Source organism: Neoarius graeffei, chromosome 19 (assembly GCF_027579695.1).
Source record: "Neoarius graeffei isolate fNeoGra1 chromosome 19, fNeoGra1.pri, whole genome shotgun sequence".
Lineage (NCBI taxonomy): Eukaryota > Metazoa > Chordata > Actinopteri > Siluriformes > Ariidae > Neoarius > Neoarius graeffei.
The window spans coordinates 36,880,794-36,899,479 of record NC_083587.1 but is presented as its reverse complement, the minus strand read 5'-3'; the positions used below and the strand labels follow the sequence as shown (position 1 = coordinate 36,899,479).

Sequence of the window (18,686 nt, the reverse complement as noted above, 5' to 3'; positions counted from 1 at the left end):
TTTCGTTTTGTTTTTGTAAATATCACGCCTGCGAATAAACACTCTTCCTGCACTTAGACCTGTCTACCACCACATACCTAACAGAATACTTCACAAAGTCTCTGTGAAAACAGCGTGCTGATCGCACTCAAATCAGCATCAGGTGTTTCCCATAATGACTGGGTCCCAAGTGCGTGCACAACATGCTCTTAAGGATCCCCAAATGTCAAGGCACTTTTTAAGTCTCGGAGAGGTTAGGCTGTGCCGAGCCGCTGAGTTGCTCATGTTCACTTCACTGCAGCTGTGAAATGATTTTTTTTTTTATTCTTACCTTCGCGGAAATTGTTAGTGTGTCATAGTGTTTCTTGACCTCTCTGTTCGACACTGAGTCCAGCTGAATGTTTTTCCCCCCATTTTCTCTTCTACGTTTAGAAATTTCTCTAGTTTTTCCCCCCTGGTGATGAATTACTTTTGGTAAATTAAAAAATCTGAAGTCTTTTTTTTTGTTCAACATGATTTGCACATCCAAAAATACAGCAAAACCTTCCCATACCGATCTATTACAATTAACTCAGCTGAATGAAGCACTACAAGTGTGTAGCCTTAGATAGATAATAGATAACTTTAACACAATGTCAGAATTTTGTTTAATTGATTATGAGACTCTTGAAAAAACTGTACAAAATCTCAGTTCTTCAACATCTGAATTGGACATTCTGCCCACCAACTTTTTTAAGTCTGTTCTTCATCTTATAATTACAGATGTGCTTCAAATTATAAATACATCCTTGGAGACTGGCGTTGTTCCTGTGTCCCTAAAAAAAGCTGTTGTAAAGCCCCTTCTTAAAAAAAATAATCTGGATCCTTCAGTGTTAAATAACTACAGGCCAATATCAAATCTACCATTCATCGGGAAAATCCTGGAAAAAATTGTCTTCAATCAATTAACTGCCTTCTTGATATCAAACAGCCGTTTTGATAATTTTCAGTCAGGATTTCGTGCCAATCATAGCACTGAAACAGCGTTGATTAAAGTTATAAATGACATACGTCTTAACACTGATGCAGGCAAAACATCGGTCCTGGTATTACTGGACCTCAGTGCAGCTTTTGATACTGTTGATCACAACATACTGCTATATCGACTTGAACACTGGGTTGGATTGACTGGTAAAGTTATCAATTGGTTAAAATCATACTTAAAAGATAGAAGCTTCTTTGTTACCCTGGGAAATTGTTCCTCAACGTCAATGCCCTTGACCTGTGGTGTCCCCCAGGGGTCGATTCTTGGACCATTACTTTTCAACCTTTATATGCTCCCACTTGGGCAAATTATCAATAAAAATTCAATTTTGTATCACTGCTATGCAGATGATACCCAAATTTATTTTGCTCTATCACCAAATGACTATGCCCCCCTTGAATGTCTCTACCAGTGCATCGATCAAATCAATAGCTGGATGTCACAAAATTTTCTTCAGTTGAACACAGATAAAACAGAAGTAATTCTATTTGGAAAAAAAGATGAAAGACTCAGGATTACCACTATTCTTGACACAAAAGGAATTAAAACTAAAGAAATGGTTAAAAATCTTGGTGTTTTCATTGACAGCGAGCTAAACTTTGACAGTCACATGAAAGCAATCACTAAAACGGCATTTTATCACCTAAAAAACATTTCCAAACTAAGAGGACTTATGTCAAAAAATGATCTGGAAAAACTAATACATGCCTTCATCTCTAGTAGGGTTGATTACTGCAATGGCCTTTTCACAGACCTGCCAAAAAAGACCATCAAACGACTTCAGCTGGTTCAAAATGCAGCGGCGAGGGTTCTCACACGAACAAAAAGAACAGAGCACATTACCCCAATTCTAAGGTCCCTTCACTGGCTTCCAGTAAGCTACAGAATTGACTTTAAAGCATTGCTGCTGGTGTATAAATCTCTAAATGGTACAGGGCCCAATTACCTCTCTGATATGTTGCAGCGGCCTAACCCAATCAGATCTACCAGATCGCAACAGAAAAATTTACTATTAAAACCAGTTGTTAAAACAAAGTGTGGTGAAGCAGCTTTTAGCTACTATGCAGTACATCTATGGAACCAACTGCCAGAGGACATTAAAAATGCTCCTGCTGTTGGCAGCTTCAAATCTAGGTTAAAGACCAAGCTGTTTTCAGATGCTTTCTGTTAAATAATTAATATTTTTACATTTTTTATAATCTTTACTTTCTCTGCATGTTTTAAATTTACTTTAATTTTACTCTATTTTATTCCGCTGGTTTCTTTTTCTTCTTTTTTCTTTTTGGCATTTTATTATTTTAGTTCTACTGTTGTTTAATTCTTATTATTTTCTTTTAATTCTTTTAATTAATTGTTTTAGATTAAAAATAAAATTATTTTATGTAATTTTATTTCTCTATTGTTTACTGTTTTTGTTTTTGCTTCTGTAAAGCACATTGAACTGCCATTGTGTATGAAATGTGCTATATAAATAAACTTGCCTTGCCTTGTCATGGCCACACAGTTACCATTGCTATGGGGTCACGTGACGGTGCAAAGTCAAGTCAAGTCAAGTCAACTTTATTGTCAAATGTGCTATACATGCTCGACATACAGCACAGATGAAATTTCAGTTCTCTTTGACCCATGGTGCAAACAGGCAATGCAATAAATAAAAATAGAATAACTGAAATAAACAATATAAGCCTTTATAGGCTACTCTAAATTGCCTGTTGGTGTGAGTATGTCTGTGCATGGTGCCCTGCAATGGACTGCCATCCCACCTAAGGTATATTTTCACCTTGCACCGTGTTACCAGGATTGATAAACGAATGAGTGAATGAATGAATATGAAGTAGAGATATGCAATATAACTTTTAAATTAATATAGATATAAATTAATCCCTTGGCTGACACCCATAATTAATTGTAATGTGCCAGGCATACAGGACAAAAATAGGTCAAAATTTGAATATTTTGATGATCTTTCTCTAACTTATTCAGAACTTTATATTTTTAATATTTGTATAGAAAAATCACAAAAAAACACTGTTGTAGAATAAAAATAACTTTAGTAATCAAAAACAACTTTAAAAAAAAACAGGACAACGGGTCTTGTCAATGAGAACCTGTCCATAAACATGAATTACTAGTACTTGAAAACACAACGTACACCAAGGGTCCCTGTATTTCAAGTAACTGGGGATCATTTTTATGATGGTCTTTGGTACGACCCAGCCGTGAATAGAGATCTTGCAGTCACGTGACCGGAAAGTACACAGCCGCCATCTTGTCGGTAAAAAACACAGCTGAATACTACTGCACTCGTGTACAGAATGGATCAATTTCAACCGACGGACTACACGGCTCATTTTTCTAATGAAGAGATAACTAGATATATGTCTAAAATAAACGATCTACAGATTAGTGACCCTTATGGCTTACCAGACAGAGTTTTCACGACCGTGTCAGTGGATATTGAACTGCCAGCGGAATACCCAGACGTGTATAATTACCTCATCAACTTTCACTCGCTGTTCAGTGGTGAAGCACTGCGTGCTTATAAATCTCTGGACAGTTATCTTTACAGAAATTCAGGATTTGTCAGCCGCGGCATCTTGTAAACAAGAAAATAATCCTCATTGGACGGGTAAGTCACTTAAGTATTGAGTATAGCACTGACCAGCCGATTATAGAATAGAATAAGGTAATTCCAGCTGTAATTCCAAATCGTCCGTCTTGTTTACCATGGATCTGGCGTTGGAGAGGTAGAGGCTTAGCAGTGGAGATTTGAGTGGCTGTTTTCTGAGCTTAGTCAACAGGCCGGCTCTGCAGCCTCGCTTTTGCTTCCGCTCCCGACGCCGCCTCCTTCGCTTTGCTTCCGATAACAATCCACGGAGACCCCGCTGGTCTCGCTATCTCGTCCAGAATGTTGTGCATGCGATGGAAATCACTACAAACCGTCATTTTCTGCTAGAAACCAATGTCCAGTAAGTCCATACGGTTGTAGTGGATATTGAAGTCCGGTACAGACGGACAACACAAAAAACATAAAAAACGTGCACAGGTAGGGAGAGCTTGTAGCCGCAGCCGTTGTAGTAGAATTGTATATAGTAGGGTTTTCCAGAAGAAAAGGTAGAAGGCGGAAATATGGCGTTTGACCGACAAGATGGCGTCTGTCACAATCTGGATCGGCTGTGACGTCACATGCAAGTGCTCCATAGAACTCATAATCTCCCGATCGAGAAGCAGACATACTAACCACTAGGCCAATGTATTACTCTGAAGTAAAAGTAATGTGCCATGTAAGGTACATAAAAGGAGGTGTTTATGACGAGTAGCGTACGTCATAAGGCACAGTGGTAAAAGATTTCATGACATACATGACTCATCCAAGGGCACTGAAGGGGTTAATTATAGAAATTAATACATAAATAAAAGTGACAAAGCTAGTACATGTATTTTAATACTATATAAATATATAAAATAAATTCTGATATAAAAAGTGATATTACTCGTACTTTGTAAGGAATAAAGCTGCTCAGTTTAGCTTGCGGGTTAACTCAAAGAAATTCAACATGATGTACATAATTACTGTCCTTTACTAAGGTAAGTCAAAGGGCAGCCCTATTTCAGTGATGCTGTTGCATCTTGCAGTCCCTCCTGCCCTTTCAGCTGAACCTCATCACTTATTGCACAAAAGATGGCTCTGGGAACACAGCAACTCTCTAACCCTCTTTCAACCCGGCTTCAACTATTCAATCTGCTTTATAACATTAACAATATTGTATGTCTCAGGTCCTTTTTATGCTCGATGACAAATCACTTTATGGAAGCTGACACATCCAGTGTCCACATTTTAGTCACCATGGCAACACTAACAGAACATTATACTTGCATCTCCTCATGATGGCAACTGCAAGGCAAATTTACAAAGACTTACTATAAAGTCCATGCCTACAGCCTTCAAAATATTTTCCAAAATAAATAAATAAATTTAAATAAATAAACCCTGGCTATATTATTTGTTGATAATGGTGCACGTCGGGGTTTTATAATTCATTGATTCATGTATTCATTCATTGAATGTTGACATAAATTACAATTATGGCTGCTGTGATTAATCATAACAAGTCTTGATTACTTCCTCTGAGTAGATATTTTATTGAAGCTGACAGTACGTGAGGAGAGCTTAAATCAGAACACTTTTTATCAGAAACCAATTTTTATCAGAAACCAACTGTATTTGCATTTAGGATCTTATCCAAGCCTTGGTGACCTTTTGAACAGATTTGTTTTATAATTTAGGCCTATGTAAAATTTAAAACACTTCTGCTAATTTATTACCTCGCCCGCGACGGAGTAAGCGGGGCGAGGTATTGTAATCAGTTTGTTCGTTTGTTACTTGCGAAAATCTGAGATTTTTGCAAGTATGTTGATCTGTCCATTTGCTTGTTTGTTTGTTTGTTGGTGCTCTAGCATCGTCATTTCTTGACCAATCTTCATCAAAATGCACAGGACAACTCACTAGGGTCACACAAAGACATCATTAGTTTTTGGTGGGTCAAAGGTCAAGGTCACCAAGGTCAAATCTTGTAAAAACACCTAATCGAACATAACTTCTGTCTCTTTGTGATTTTCGCAAGTATCGTGCTCTGCACAACTTTTCATTTGTTTGTTTATTTGTGTGTCTGTCTCTTAACAATCTAGCATCTAGACGGTTGCACCGATTGACTGCAAATTTTCAGGGTAGGTGGGCAATCGTCCATAGATTACCTGATTAAATTTTGGGGGCAATCGGGTCAAGGTGAAGGTCAAAGTCACCAGAAAGGTCAACCTTTCGGTCAAAATCACATATTTTCCATGATAACTCAAAAATGGTTGCCGATAGACAGATGTTTACTATTATGAGCATATAGGAACTCCCATATGGCCTTTCATTTGGCATCATGATCTTTGACATTGAGTGACCTTGAAAGAGGGCTGTAACTCAAAAACAGTTGATGGTAGACAGATATTTACCATTATCAACTTGTAGGAAGTGCCATATGGGCTTTCATTTGGCACCATGACCTTCGACCTTGAATGACTTTGAAATGCCAAACTCAAGGCCATGGATTTTCATAGGACTATAACCTGACAGCTGATGCTGGAGAAATATTACCATTATCAACATAGGTATAAAATAAGTGCTGCCGGGTGAGGTTTGTTTTGCCTGGCAACACTTGTTACAGTTTAAAATAGCAATAAAGTAATTCAGGAACAGAGTTTTCAGCTTTATTTGTTTCCAAAATATTGATGTCGCACATCAAGGTGAACTAAATGCTGATGTTTTGCAGTGACAAGAGGTTCATGGGATCCTGTTTGCTGTAATCTCAGATGACTGATCAATTTTATTGATTGCATTCAACCACTAATTTGTTTAAGGGTTAACAATCCAATTACATTGAACCAATTGCAGGATTACTGTGCGCCACATCAAATAACATCCTCCTGAGGCAAAACAGGGTTAAAGATAAGCTCCGAGTCTATTCTAAATTAACATTATCACAGACACTTGGGGATTAAAGTTTTTCTTTAATCTTTTTGCAAAAATACAGTGTTACATTTAATTTTACAAATGACTAGAATGAATAAAAAAAGACGAGCTAATGTGCTCCAAAGATGTTCTAGCAATTGTAGATAATTTTCCCCCACACCCCATTTAACTATCTCAAAAAGCTCGAAGAATGCCATTATAAAAAGATAGCAGCAAACCCCTGTGGTGTTAGCAGAACTGTTTTATTATATCACAGCAAAAAGATTTCGGGGGCAACACTCAGAGGTCTAATTCATCCCAAGGGGCCTCCATGAAAAGCTGTGCATCTGTAATGTTGACCTGTAGATAAGCTGATAAGGTGTAGGGTTATAAAGTGCCCTCGTACATGTGTTTCCTGTTGCTGTATGTGTAAGAGGATGTTAAATGGTTGTGATTAGCTGCGTGGAATGTTTCAAGTTTCAGACTACCTGTGATAACCCTGGAATGACCTCTCAGAGGGCATGAGGACACCGCAGTGTTTTGCTGCTTTGGAAAGTTGTGTCCAAGACTATATCACTTTCAACAACTTTCTGACCATAAACGCTGCCAATTCACACATCGGTTATGACAACATCCAAAATCCATGTTCTGCCAGGCTATTTATAAAATGTTTTTTTGCAAGAATGCAATAAAAATTATCAATAAAACGTATAAAGAATAAAAACTTTAGATAGCATTTACGTCCCTCTATTTTCAACATCATATCGTGAGTGAAAAAATAAAAGGCTTAATATTAAAATATTGTACATTCTTGATCACTGAAGCAGGTGGTAAACTTCCAAACACCAGCACAGTCCAAAATAGTTTTCATTTAGAATGAATATATTAACAAAGGCTCAGCTCTTGATAAGAACTGTAGACATTATTGAATGCAAATTGAACATTTCTACACATCCTACTCCCAAGTTACCAATGAGCCGGACTCCTTCTGCTCTCTGGACCTGCCTGATCAATCCTGATGCCCTACTTCCTTCTGGAATTTTCATCACCTGAAAATCACTTGCTGCTGCTAAGGATTAGTCTGGTTAACACCAGACCATATCACAAGTGAAATATGGTCTGGAATCCGCCTATTGAATTTCTCATAGGGGAGGTGTGGTTTATGATTGTCAACGGCCGTTTATTGGACGTTGCGAATGTCTATCATTTGGCGTATACGTAGCCCATGGCCAATCATGGCAGTTGTACCCGGTGACGTAGTTAGAGCGACGAAGAAGACGAAGAAAGACTGAAACACCAAACGCTGTTCTTTTTTTAAAACAAACTTTGGCTCTAAACTATTCAGAACAGTGTCTAAAGCTTGATCGAAAGTTTGGTTCGTATCGCTCGCCGCCATGTTAAATGTGATCCATAAACAGTCCCAAATAAACTACAAGCTTCCGTTTGTCGAGTAGTACGCGTCACCATCTTTCCACCCCTCCCCACTCTCTGATTGGCTCCCTAACTCAGGCGAGCCTTTAGAGCATAGTTTCCATGCCGTCTTTTCAGATCGGAACGATTGTGCAAAGCAGCATGGGATTTCCCAGGCTAGCTAAGGATGGCCCTACCTGGATAATCTAAAGATCACCATGAGATTACTATGGATGGTACCAAATAGAAACCATAAAGATATCTGTGGAGGTTCTTCTTTGGATGGCCTTAGGACTGCAATTGCTAATAACAGTTTGTACGCAGGTCTCCGTCATTGAACAGTTAATAACGTCAGTTTGATACAATAAACTTAAAGTTAAGTCAATTCAGAAATTAATCTCACAGAAACTGATGCTCATACTCAAATTCCTGTCAAGACAATCAGCACATTCTGATTATAGTATACAGTTATAGAAGAGAAATTATTTATAATCATTCTATCCGATGTCAGCAAAATGAGGATAGATTCCCTTTAGAGTCTGGTTCCTCTCAAGGTTTCTTCCTCATGTCACGTCAGGAAGTATTTCATTGCCACTATCACCTCTGGCTTGCTTATTAGGTATACATTTATAAATTTAAACTTTATATCTGGATTTCGATAAAGTTGTTTTGTGAAAATGTCCATTGCTAAAAACACTATACAAATAAAACTGAATTGAATAGAAGAGGTCAATTTTAAACTTGCTTTATTTCTTAATTAACGTTATTCAATTACGTTTTCGGTTTTACTAACCTTATATCGTGACTCGTATTGGTAACTAACTGCAATTAAATATTATACTTATCAGATTATTCGGTTTTCAGCCATGTTGAATTCAGTTCGTTTGGTCCACGGCAGGCGTCGCTTATCCACGCGATCTTCACGAGACTTGTGCAAGACTTCGAAACGTGACGTGTCAGCCAGGTGTCAGTGCCGCTATTTTGAAAACTGTTTTCCAAACAAAATATTGCACAAAAACGAGTTTAAATGATGATTACTGCCTACTTTTTTCAAACTTTCCTGATTGCTATCAAAACAAACAAAACTTCCAGCTTGATTACATCAGCATTTGAAAGAGGGCGCGTGCATCTTTTGACAACGTTGGCAGATGTCGGTCACTTTGATTTCCGCTGTATGTTTTACTTCCGTCCTACGATGTCTCGCACAGGTCTCAACGAATCTTGTTTATGGCCATTGCTTTGACATATGGACTGATATGTTACATAGCGTATTTGAAACACTCGTAACTTGCTATAGCAGTGACACAATAGCTATCAAAAATGCATTCCTATATTTAATAAAATGAGATAAATAGAATTTTGATAATAAAAAATTTGCCTTCATTTCTCCTTTAAGTGTCCAATCAAATCCAATCATTTCCCTTGAAGAACCAAGTGTGTGCAGTGTAACAGTTATTTTATAGATTTAAAAGAATTGTAGATTTTCATCCGTCATTGCTTTGAACATTGATCTCATGTTTGTTTTGATTTCTGTTCTATATCCTGTCTCTGCCCCTGTCCCATCAGTGATTTATTGTCTAATTGTGTTAACCTGTTTTGCATTAGTTGGCCTTTGCCTATTTATAGCCTCTGAGTGTCATTGTTCATATCTCATGCTTTTGTTTGATGCACAACCTGGGTCAAACGTGACCTGGCTGAGTTTTTATTTAAGCTGGGTTTGCTTAGCTTGTGCATCAAAGGTTTAAATCCAAAACTTGTAATTCCCTATTCTTGACCCCTACCTGCTTTCCTAGTGTCTGATTACAGATTATCCACCCAAAGAAGCTTGTAGTGTTGTCAAGATTTGAACACACAATCTCTAGATGATAGGTTAAATGCTTGCCTGTTGCACGCGTTTCTGTTTCACCACTCAGGATTAAGAGTAAACAATTACAGGTAGATTTAAGCAATTCCAAGCAACTCAGCCAACACCTCAGAAAAAAATATTGCAACCCTCCACAAGTCCAGTTCCTCCTCAGGAGCAATTTCCAAACAACTGAAGGTACCATGAGCATCTTTACAAACAACTGTATGAAAATATAATAGTCTTAGGATCACACAGACACTGCATCGTTCAGGCATGAAGAAACACAAATTAACTCCCAGGAATGAATGAACTTCAGTCTGAAAGTTTCATTTGAACCCTATGACAACAACAAAGGAGATGGCAGCATCAGGTACCAAATATGTACACCATTAAGAGAGTCCTTTATTGCCATGCCCTAAAGGCTGTCATTCAAAGAAGAAATTGAACAAAAATTGACCTGTTTCATCATAATGGTTGACGCTATGTATGAAGGAAAAAGGGTGAGGCTTTTAATCCAAAGAACACTATTACTGTGAAGCATGGGGGTGGCAGCATCATGTTGAGGAGATGGTTTGCTGGAAAAGGGATCACTGCACTTCAGAAAAAAATTACATCTTAAGTAAAGAGAATGATCTAGAAATACTGAAGCCACACCTCAAGATATCAGCCAGAAAGTTAAAACCTGGCTGCAATTGGATCATCCAGCAGGACAATGATCCTAAGCATAACTCCAAATTTGTAACAAAATGGATTAGACAAAGTATTGGAGTGGCAATTCAAGTAATTAAAATAAGTACTGTAGTAGTCATTCAAGCAATTAAAGTAAATAAAATACTAAGAAAGTGTATGTAAACTTTTGACCCACTGAAAATATGATATAGTACCTTTCCACTTACATCAGGATGTGCATGTTTACTTTTGATCACAAAAACAATTGGTTTAGCATCTCAAATCAAAGGGGGGAAGCCATGGCCAAATGGTTAGGGAAACAGCTTTGGGACCAAAAGGTTGCTGGTTCACGTCCTTAGGCCAAGTTTACATTAGACCGTATCTGTCTCGTTTTCTTCGCGGATGCACTGTCCGTTTACATTAAAATGCCGGGAAACGGGAATCCGCCAGGGTCCACGTATTCAATCCAGATCGTGTCTGGTCCGGTGCTGTGTAAACATTGAGAATACGCGGATACGCTGTGCTGAGCTCTAGCTGGCGTCGTCATTGGACAACGTCACTGTGACATCCACCTTCCTGATTCGCTGGCGTTGGTCATGTGACACGACTGCTGAAAAACGGCGCGTACTTCCGCCTTGTATCACCTTTCATTAAAGAGTATAAAAGTATGAAAATACTGCAAATACTGATGCAAATACTGTCCATTGTGTAGTTATGATTGTCTTTAGGCTTGCCATCCTTCCACTTGCAAGTGGTAAGTGACGCGCATGCCCGACATGCACTGAGATCACACACACAGCGGCTCAGTCCCAAATCACTGCTCGTGCGCTCCACTCGTGCGCTCTGTGAGCTGCGCAGGACCGGAGTGCGCACCCTCCAGAGGGCACTCGCTGTTCAGGGCGGAGTGATTTGGAGCGCAGGATGCCTGCGGAGCCGAGCGTATCCGTGTATTGGCGTTGCTGTGTGCACGCGAATCGTGTATTGGCGTTGCTGTGTGCACACTAATCGTTTTAAAAACGTTAATCTGATGATCCGCTGATACGGTCTAATGTAAACCCCACCTTAAACTGGCAGGACTGGCTTGAGTACCTTTTGAGCAAGGTGCCTAACCCCCAACTGCTCTGGCAAGAGTGGTGGTGTACCTTGTGTCTGATTAATCAGAGAAAAACTAATGATGTGATTATCAGTTTGGGCAAGAACCCAGCCATAACTAACTAAGTCCAAACACAAATTAATTTATACGTTCTGTTTCGTGTTAAATGACAGTGATCATTGGGGGCGCGGGGCGTCTTCAAATACAAGTAAAAGGAAGACATTGACTACGTTTACATGCACATCCAAATCGAGCTGCTGTCGGTAATCGAGCTGAAGGTCCCAGCAGGGTGCCAGAGAAATCCAATCCTACATGCACACAATGAAATCGGGCTATTGTGTGAGGTGCATTGTGCACCCGAGCCACAGGTGGCGCTACACGCCCCATCGTGTTGGTACACTTCCTGTTGTCGTCATGAAGAAGAGCTATTCAAGAGTGTAAACAAAGTTATCAGTTCCGTGTTCTCCATTGCGCGTTTTTCTCCCGTCCATGAATTTTAATATATTCAACTCCTTAAGCTGAATGAGCATGAACTCTGTCTCCTCATTGCTCCAGAAGTGCACGTTTCTGCTTGCCTGTGGCAGTGGGGGCGTGGTCAAGCGCCGGTCTGTGACAGGAGGGCGGAGCCAGGGAAGGTGAGTGGCAGAATCACTTCACCTGACAGTAATTAACCTGTGTTTGTGTGTCTTCCCAGTAACCACACCCTATTTAAGGAGGCACAGGGAGAGCAGAGGGGACAGCTCATCCCGGGACTAGAACACAGCGCGTGCGTGTGTTTTTCTCTCAAGAATAAAAGTAGGCTGTTAAACTGAAAAGTCTGACAATAAAAAGCCTATTAGTACCAGAAGCTTTGTCCTGCCGTCCTCTGTGCTCCACCCACACTTCAGAGAGCTCTACATCGCCATTTTCTCTTCTTCGTTTGTTCCTCCTGACCTCTTCTGCTGCTCGCTACTACTGTTGTCATGCCGACCGAGGCTGTTGTGTTTCCCGCTTGTGGTCTCGTCACTCGTCACTTCCGGAAGTAGCTCGACAACTAGCTCGATAGGGTATACATGCACAAAGTAGCTCGGCAGAAATCGCATAAACTAGGTCATGTAGCTCGATTCCGAGAAATCAAGTTCGGTTCAATTTCAGCCGAATTAAGGTGTATACATGGCATTTTGAACTTCGATTTCAGTCGAGCAACGGCAGAAATTCGATTCTCTCTATGTGCATGTAAACGTAGTGATTGTATTGCAAATGTTCAGGCAATGTTGACCTGTGAATAACAAGGAGTTAAAGGTGTTAAAAATGATTGGCCTTTGTAAATATAAAGCACGAAGGTGATATTAGTTCCTGTCACATTCCCTCCATCAGGAAGATCCTTGTCACAGCCACTCTGAAGATTATCCCTCCCCGCCAGCTGATTGTTGTCTCCTGATTACTTATCTATTTCCCTCATTTATTTCTGGTTCATTTCTTGGTTTAAGTATATATAGTGTGCCTCTATTTTTTTCAGTTGCTTTCCTTTCCTTGCTTACTTTTCTTACGACTTGGCTCCTGCCTCAATGCAAGAAAAGGGCATGAAGACAAAAGGGATCGAAAGCCAATGAATTTACCAAAATGAAACATTCTTACTTAAGTGTCATTTTTAATTTACTTCAGCACAATCATGTTTTGATGACCTTTCCCAGCTGTATTAACTGTATAATGGATCTGCCTAGTCAGAACAGTGGCTATACATTAATTATCCATTATTGCACATGCACATCAAAAGCTGAACTGTATCAAATCAGAGATGGCATGGGTCAGTGGGACAACCACTGCCAAGTAGTGAATAAAGCATGAGGATTAACCAGTTCACCCGAGGACAACAGCATGCTGGCGCTGGGGTGTACACCAATCTGCTGAATCATGGCAGCTTTTCCAGTGACCCTGATGGCAGGATGAGTTGCAGCTACTGCCAAGATTGCCGCATCATTCTCTTCATGTCATCAATCAACACCACAGCTCCACGTGACTTGCAGGGCCTCAGGGCTCCGTACTAGGTCATTAAACACACATTAGCATCCCAGCACGCTGTTCACGACAACATTGCTTCATCATCTCCTCTAGCTATGACGCCTTTCCCAATGCAAATGACTTTAAACATGTCCTTAAAATTTTTAATTTCGACAAATATATAGTGCCTTGCAAAAGTATTCATCCCCCTTGGTGTTTGTCCTGTTTTGTTGCATTACAAGCTGGAAATAAAATGGATTTTTGGAGGGTTAGCACCATTTGATTTACACAGCATGCCTACAACTTTAAAGGTGCACATTGTTTTGTTTTGTTTTTTTTTATTGTGACACAAACAATAATTAAGATGAAAAAACAGAAATCTGGAGTGTGCATAAGTATTCACCTCCTTTCGTATGAAACCCCTAAATAAGAGCTGGTCCAACCAATTCACTTCATAAGTCACATAATTAGTTGATTAAGATCCACCTGTGTGCAATCAAAGTGTCACATGATCTGCCACATGATGTCTGTATAAATCAACCTGTTCTGGAAGGACCCTGACTCTGCAACACTACTAAGGCAAGCAACATGAAAACCAAGGAGCCTCCAAACAGGTCAGAGACAAAGTTGTGGAGAAGTATAGATCAGGGTTTGGTCATAAAAAAGTATCCTAAACTTTGAATATCCCAGGGAGCACCATTAAATCCATTATAGCAAAATGGAAAGAATATGGCACCACTACAAACCTGACAAGAGAAGGCCACCCACCAAAACTCACAGACCGGGCAAAGAGGGCATTAATCAGAGATGCAACAAAGACAACAACAATAATGCTGAGGGAGTTGTAAAGATCCACAGCAGAGATGGGAGTATCTGTCCATAGGACCACTTTAAGCTGTACACTCCACAGAGTGGGGCTTTATGGAAGAGTGGCCAGAAAAAAAGTCATTGCTTAAAAAATCACGTTTGGAGTTTGCCCAGCAGCATGTGGCAGACTCCCCAAACACATGGAAGAAGATTCTCTGGTCAAATGAGACTAAAATGGAACTTTTTGGCCATCATGGGAAATGCCATGTGTGGCGCAAACCCAACACCCTGAGAACACCATTCCTACAGTGAAGCATGGTGGTGGCAGCATCATGCTGTGGTGATGTTTTTCATCTGCAGGGACAGGCAAGCTGGTCAGGACTGAAGGAAAGATGGATGGCACTAAATACAGGGCAATTCTGGAGGAAAACCTGTTTGAGTTAGCCAGAGGTTTGAGACTGGGACGAAGGTTCACGGTCTAGCAGGACAATGACCCTAAACATACTGCTAAAGCTACACTGGAGTGGTTTAAAGGGAAACATTTAAATGTCTTGGAATGGCCTCATCAAAGCCCAGACCTCAATCCAATTGAGAATCTGTGGCATAACTTGAAGATTGCTGTACACCAACCCAACCCATCTAACTTGAAGGAGTTGGAGCAGTTTTGCCTTGAGGAATGAGCAAAGATCCCAGTGGCTAGATGTGCTAAGCTAATAGAGACATACCCAAAGAGACTTGCAGCTGTGATTGTAGCAAAAGGTGGCTCTATAAAGTATTGACTTTTTTTCCCCTTTTTTTTGGGGGGGGGATACTTATGCACACTCCAGATTTCTGTTTTTTCATCTTAATTATTGTTTGTGTCACAATAAAAAAAAAAAAAATGTGCACCTTTAAAGTGGTAGGCATGCTGTGTAAATCAAATGGTGCTAACCCCCCAAAAATCCATTTTAATTCCAGCTTGTAATGCAACAAAGCAGGACAAACACCAAGGGGGGTGAATACTTTTGCAAGACACTGTATGCTAAAGTATGTTAAAGAAATAAGTCCACTGGATGCTTCAGAGATGCTCTGGAGGCTTGAAAGAATATTTGAGATCAGATGTTCCTGACATGGAGATGATGTTCATGCAAATGATTTGCAGTTATCCAAAGCTTTGAACAGTTTTATAATGAAATGCGTGGGTCTAAAGGTCTCTGGATGCAAAACAGTATTATGCTTCTGCCATATTTCTGAACATGAATGAATTCAAACAGTCTCTAAACACACCTTTCACTCATTCATGATAATGTGCCTTACTGCTTGAGTGAAGCAGAGATATTACTGGGGAGCTTGACTCAGCATATCATAAGGCTATATGCATGCAGTATTATGGATCCTGTGTACTGTATACCAGTCAATAAACAAACAAATGAGCAAACAGATTGTAATTATATCAGCTTAAAATTTGTACTAGAGTACTCTAATACACATACAGTGGGAGATTAATGTTAATGTGTGTATGCTCAGTACTGCAGGTCAGGCAAGAGCAGCTAGTTGCCAACACGAGGTTTCTGTGGATTATGTTTTAGTCAGAGATCTGAGCATATTCAATGTAGACAAAAAAAAGGATTTTTTGACAAAGAAAGGTGACAGTTGACGTTCAGTCATCCATCACCGGTGTTTGTCTGCCCAACTTGTTTTTGTCTATTGTATTCTTCCTGTCTGAACTTGCCGATTGACCATGAGTTGGCCTAGTGGTTAGCGTGTCCGCCTCTTGACTGGAAGATCATGAGTTCTACTCACGGTCAGGTCATACCAAAGACCATCATAAAAATGGTACCTACTACCTTCTGGCAAGGCACGCTGCAATACAGATGCGAGTGGGAAAGTCAAAATCTCACGGTTACCAGAGGACTAGCCCCCCCACTGTAACTCTAGCTGTATAGGCGAGAGGCCAAGGGCTATTGAAATGGAGATCAGTGTCGCACCCATATGCCTTAAAGAGCTGGTTAGTACTGGGACAGGAGACTTCCTGGGAAGATCAGATTCTGGCGTTAGAGGGACTTTGACTTGACTTGAAATTTCCGATTTCAAGACATTCCATGCATAGAATGATGGAAATTTGGAGCGCAGACTGTTTAAATAGAATACGCCAAACAACAATGTTTAAACAGAATACGGCAAACAACAATGAAGGTGCTTTCATTAGGAACACATACAAACAATTATTTGAAAAATGTTATTTCAAGTATTCTAGGTGTCTATCAAAGTTTACAAATACAATAATATATACTTGGGGAGGGGTGGCACAGTGGTGTAGTGGTTAGCACTGTCGCCTCACAACAAGAAGGTCCTGAGTTTGAGCCCAGCGGCCAATGAGGGACTTTCTGTGTGGAGTTTGCATGTTCTCCCCGTGTCTGTGTGGGTCCCCTCTGGGTGCTCTGGGTTCCCCCACAGTCCAAAGGCATGCAGGTTAGGCTAATTGGTGGCTCTAAATTGACCGTAGGTGTGAATGGTTGTTTGTCTCTATGTGTCAGCCCTGCGATGACCTGGCGACTTGTCCAGGGTGTACCCTGCTTCTCACCCATAGTCAACTGGGATGGGTTCCAGCTTGCCTGTGACCCTGTAGAACAGGATCAAGTGGCTAAAGATAATGGATGGATGGATGGATGGATATACTTAGGGAAAGTACACAAAGTATTCACTTAAGTTTACTTTTGATAGACTAGGATGTCAAAATATTTCCCTAAAGGGAAATACACAAGGTGTAGTAAACTAATAGGTGACTTTTGGATGTCCTAATAATAATAATATGGTTATGAACCATATGCAAATATACATGACTACTTACATTAAGCACACATTATAATATTTATTAGATTTTAATATGAGCAAGTTAAAGGTTCTGACTACAAAGTTCAATTCTGGGCAAAATATTCGATTTCTATTGCTGTTGGCGTTTCGAGATGTTTCGCTGCTGAAACACTGTGTATCCTATGTGTAAATGTTTTGCAGAGATAAAATGCGTCCCACATTTTACGATTCCGGAGATTGCCGAAGCAAGTGAGCAACAATATCATGTGACCACCGTGGGGTGTGTTTGACCTACTTTTAACCAAAACAAGTTGACATAGGCTCTCCAGCCAGCTAAAAGTGAGCAGAAAAGAAAAGGAAATCCTGCCTAGTGAGTGCCACTGCAAGATAGAGCAAGGTTAGATGACATGTCATTTTTTTGGACAGATAACCAAATCATTCTAGTTAGTGCATATTTATCTTAGCCTTAGAATCCATGGACTCAGCTTCACGGTAGCGAGTGTGGAGTTATACACCTTATGTTTTCATCTTACAGAGAAAGAAACAATAACACAAAAGCAGTAACAGAGAAAAGATATATTTGTCTTTTGTTTCACAAATCTATTCGCGAATGTCAACCACAAATTGCATACTTGTGACTCAAAACTCTCTGAGGTCGATGCAGAGTCACGATGTTTTCGTGTGTCGCCATCTTGGTGTCACACAGTTCCATGGTTATGCTAATTAGTTAAAGCTTCTCGCGTTCGGCTATTTCCATAGGGTTATACTTTTTACCTCAAGAGGGAGGAAAACAGTCCCAAAATGGAGAAAAGCAACCCTCAGCACATCAAAACGATCACATCTCGTCCACGTGATATTGTTCTTGCGAGACAGAGGAAAATGCCATGCACAATAAAAAATTTCAAAATTTCAGATGTCTTTGCAATCAGCACCTTTAAATCCAGTATACAATAAGATTAGGATGATTTTTTTTTATCAACCAATTGTATTTAGAAAAGAGCTTCATTTTCAATCGGCTTTACTCAAAATCATATTACTTTGATTTTAATGTCCATCAGTTCAGTTGACAGTTACTGTCTTCAAATTTTAGAAAGCCTTTATTTCTCACATATAGAGCACAGTGAATTTTTTTTTCTTTGATATTCCAACTTGTTAGGATGTTGGGGTCAGAGCACAAGGTCAATCAGGATGCAACACCACTGGAGCAGAGAGGACTAAAGGCCTCTGCATGCTCTTGCGACAAGGCTTTCGCAGACAGCTTTTCGCAGACAGTTGTAATTTATCGTTGAGCGGGGAGTAATAGGCGTGCGCAATGTTATTCACCGCTACAATGCAAGGGGGCGCGAAGTCGCGAAATCGCTAGGAGTAGTTGGTGGGTGTGGTTAGTGGAGTGTTTATCCTCTGGTTACTTATAATGACTAGAACTGGAGTCGTATAGATGTACGTACTTCCTCACTTCCTCGATCAACCGCTCTTCGTGCTGCTCCATCTTCGCTTGTGTTTTTAAAAATGGCGGCCGTGAAAACAAACCCAACCGGGAAAGTAGGGAAGCGGAAGTGCGTGTACAGCAGATGTAGAGTGGACCAAT

At 40.0% G+C, this 18,686-nt stretch overlaps 1 protein-coding gene across 3 annotated transcripts in view; it reads right to left on the bottom strand.

The window, feature by feature from the left end:
* tmem108 (transmembrane protein 108) overlaps positions 1–18,686 on the bottom strand; it is a 171,160-nt gene that overhangs the window by 60,680 nt on the left and 91,794 nt on the right. The window contains exon 1 of one of the 3 annotated variants that reach the window (XM_060900031.1): positions 13,362–13,431. The exons of the other annotated variants lie outside the window; for them this stretch is intronic. Coding sequence (XP_060756014.1) covers positions 13,362–13,413 — 52 coding nt within the window. The 5' untranslated portion in view covers positions 13,414–13,431. Of the gene's footprint in view, positions 1–13,361; positions 13,432–18,686 lie in introns of those variants that run through there. 3 annotated transcript variants of the gene reach the window in all.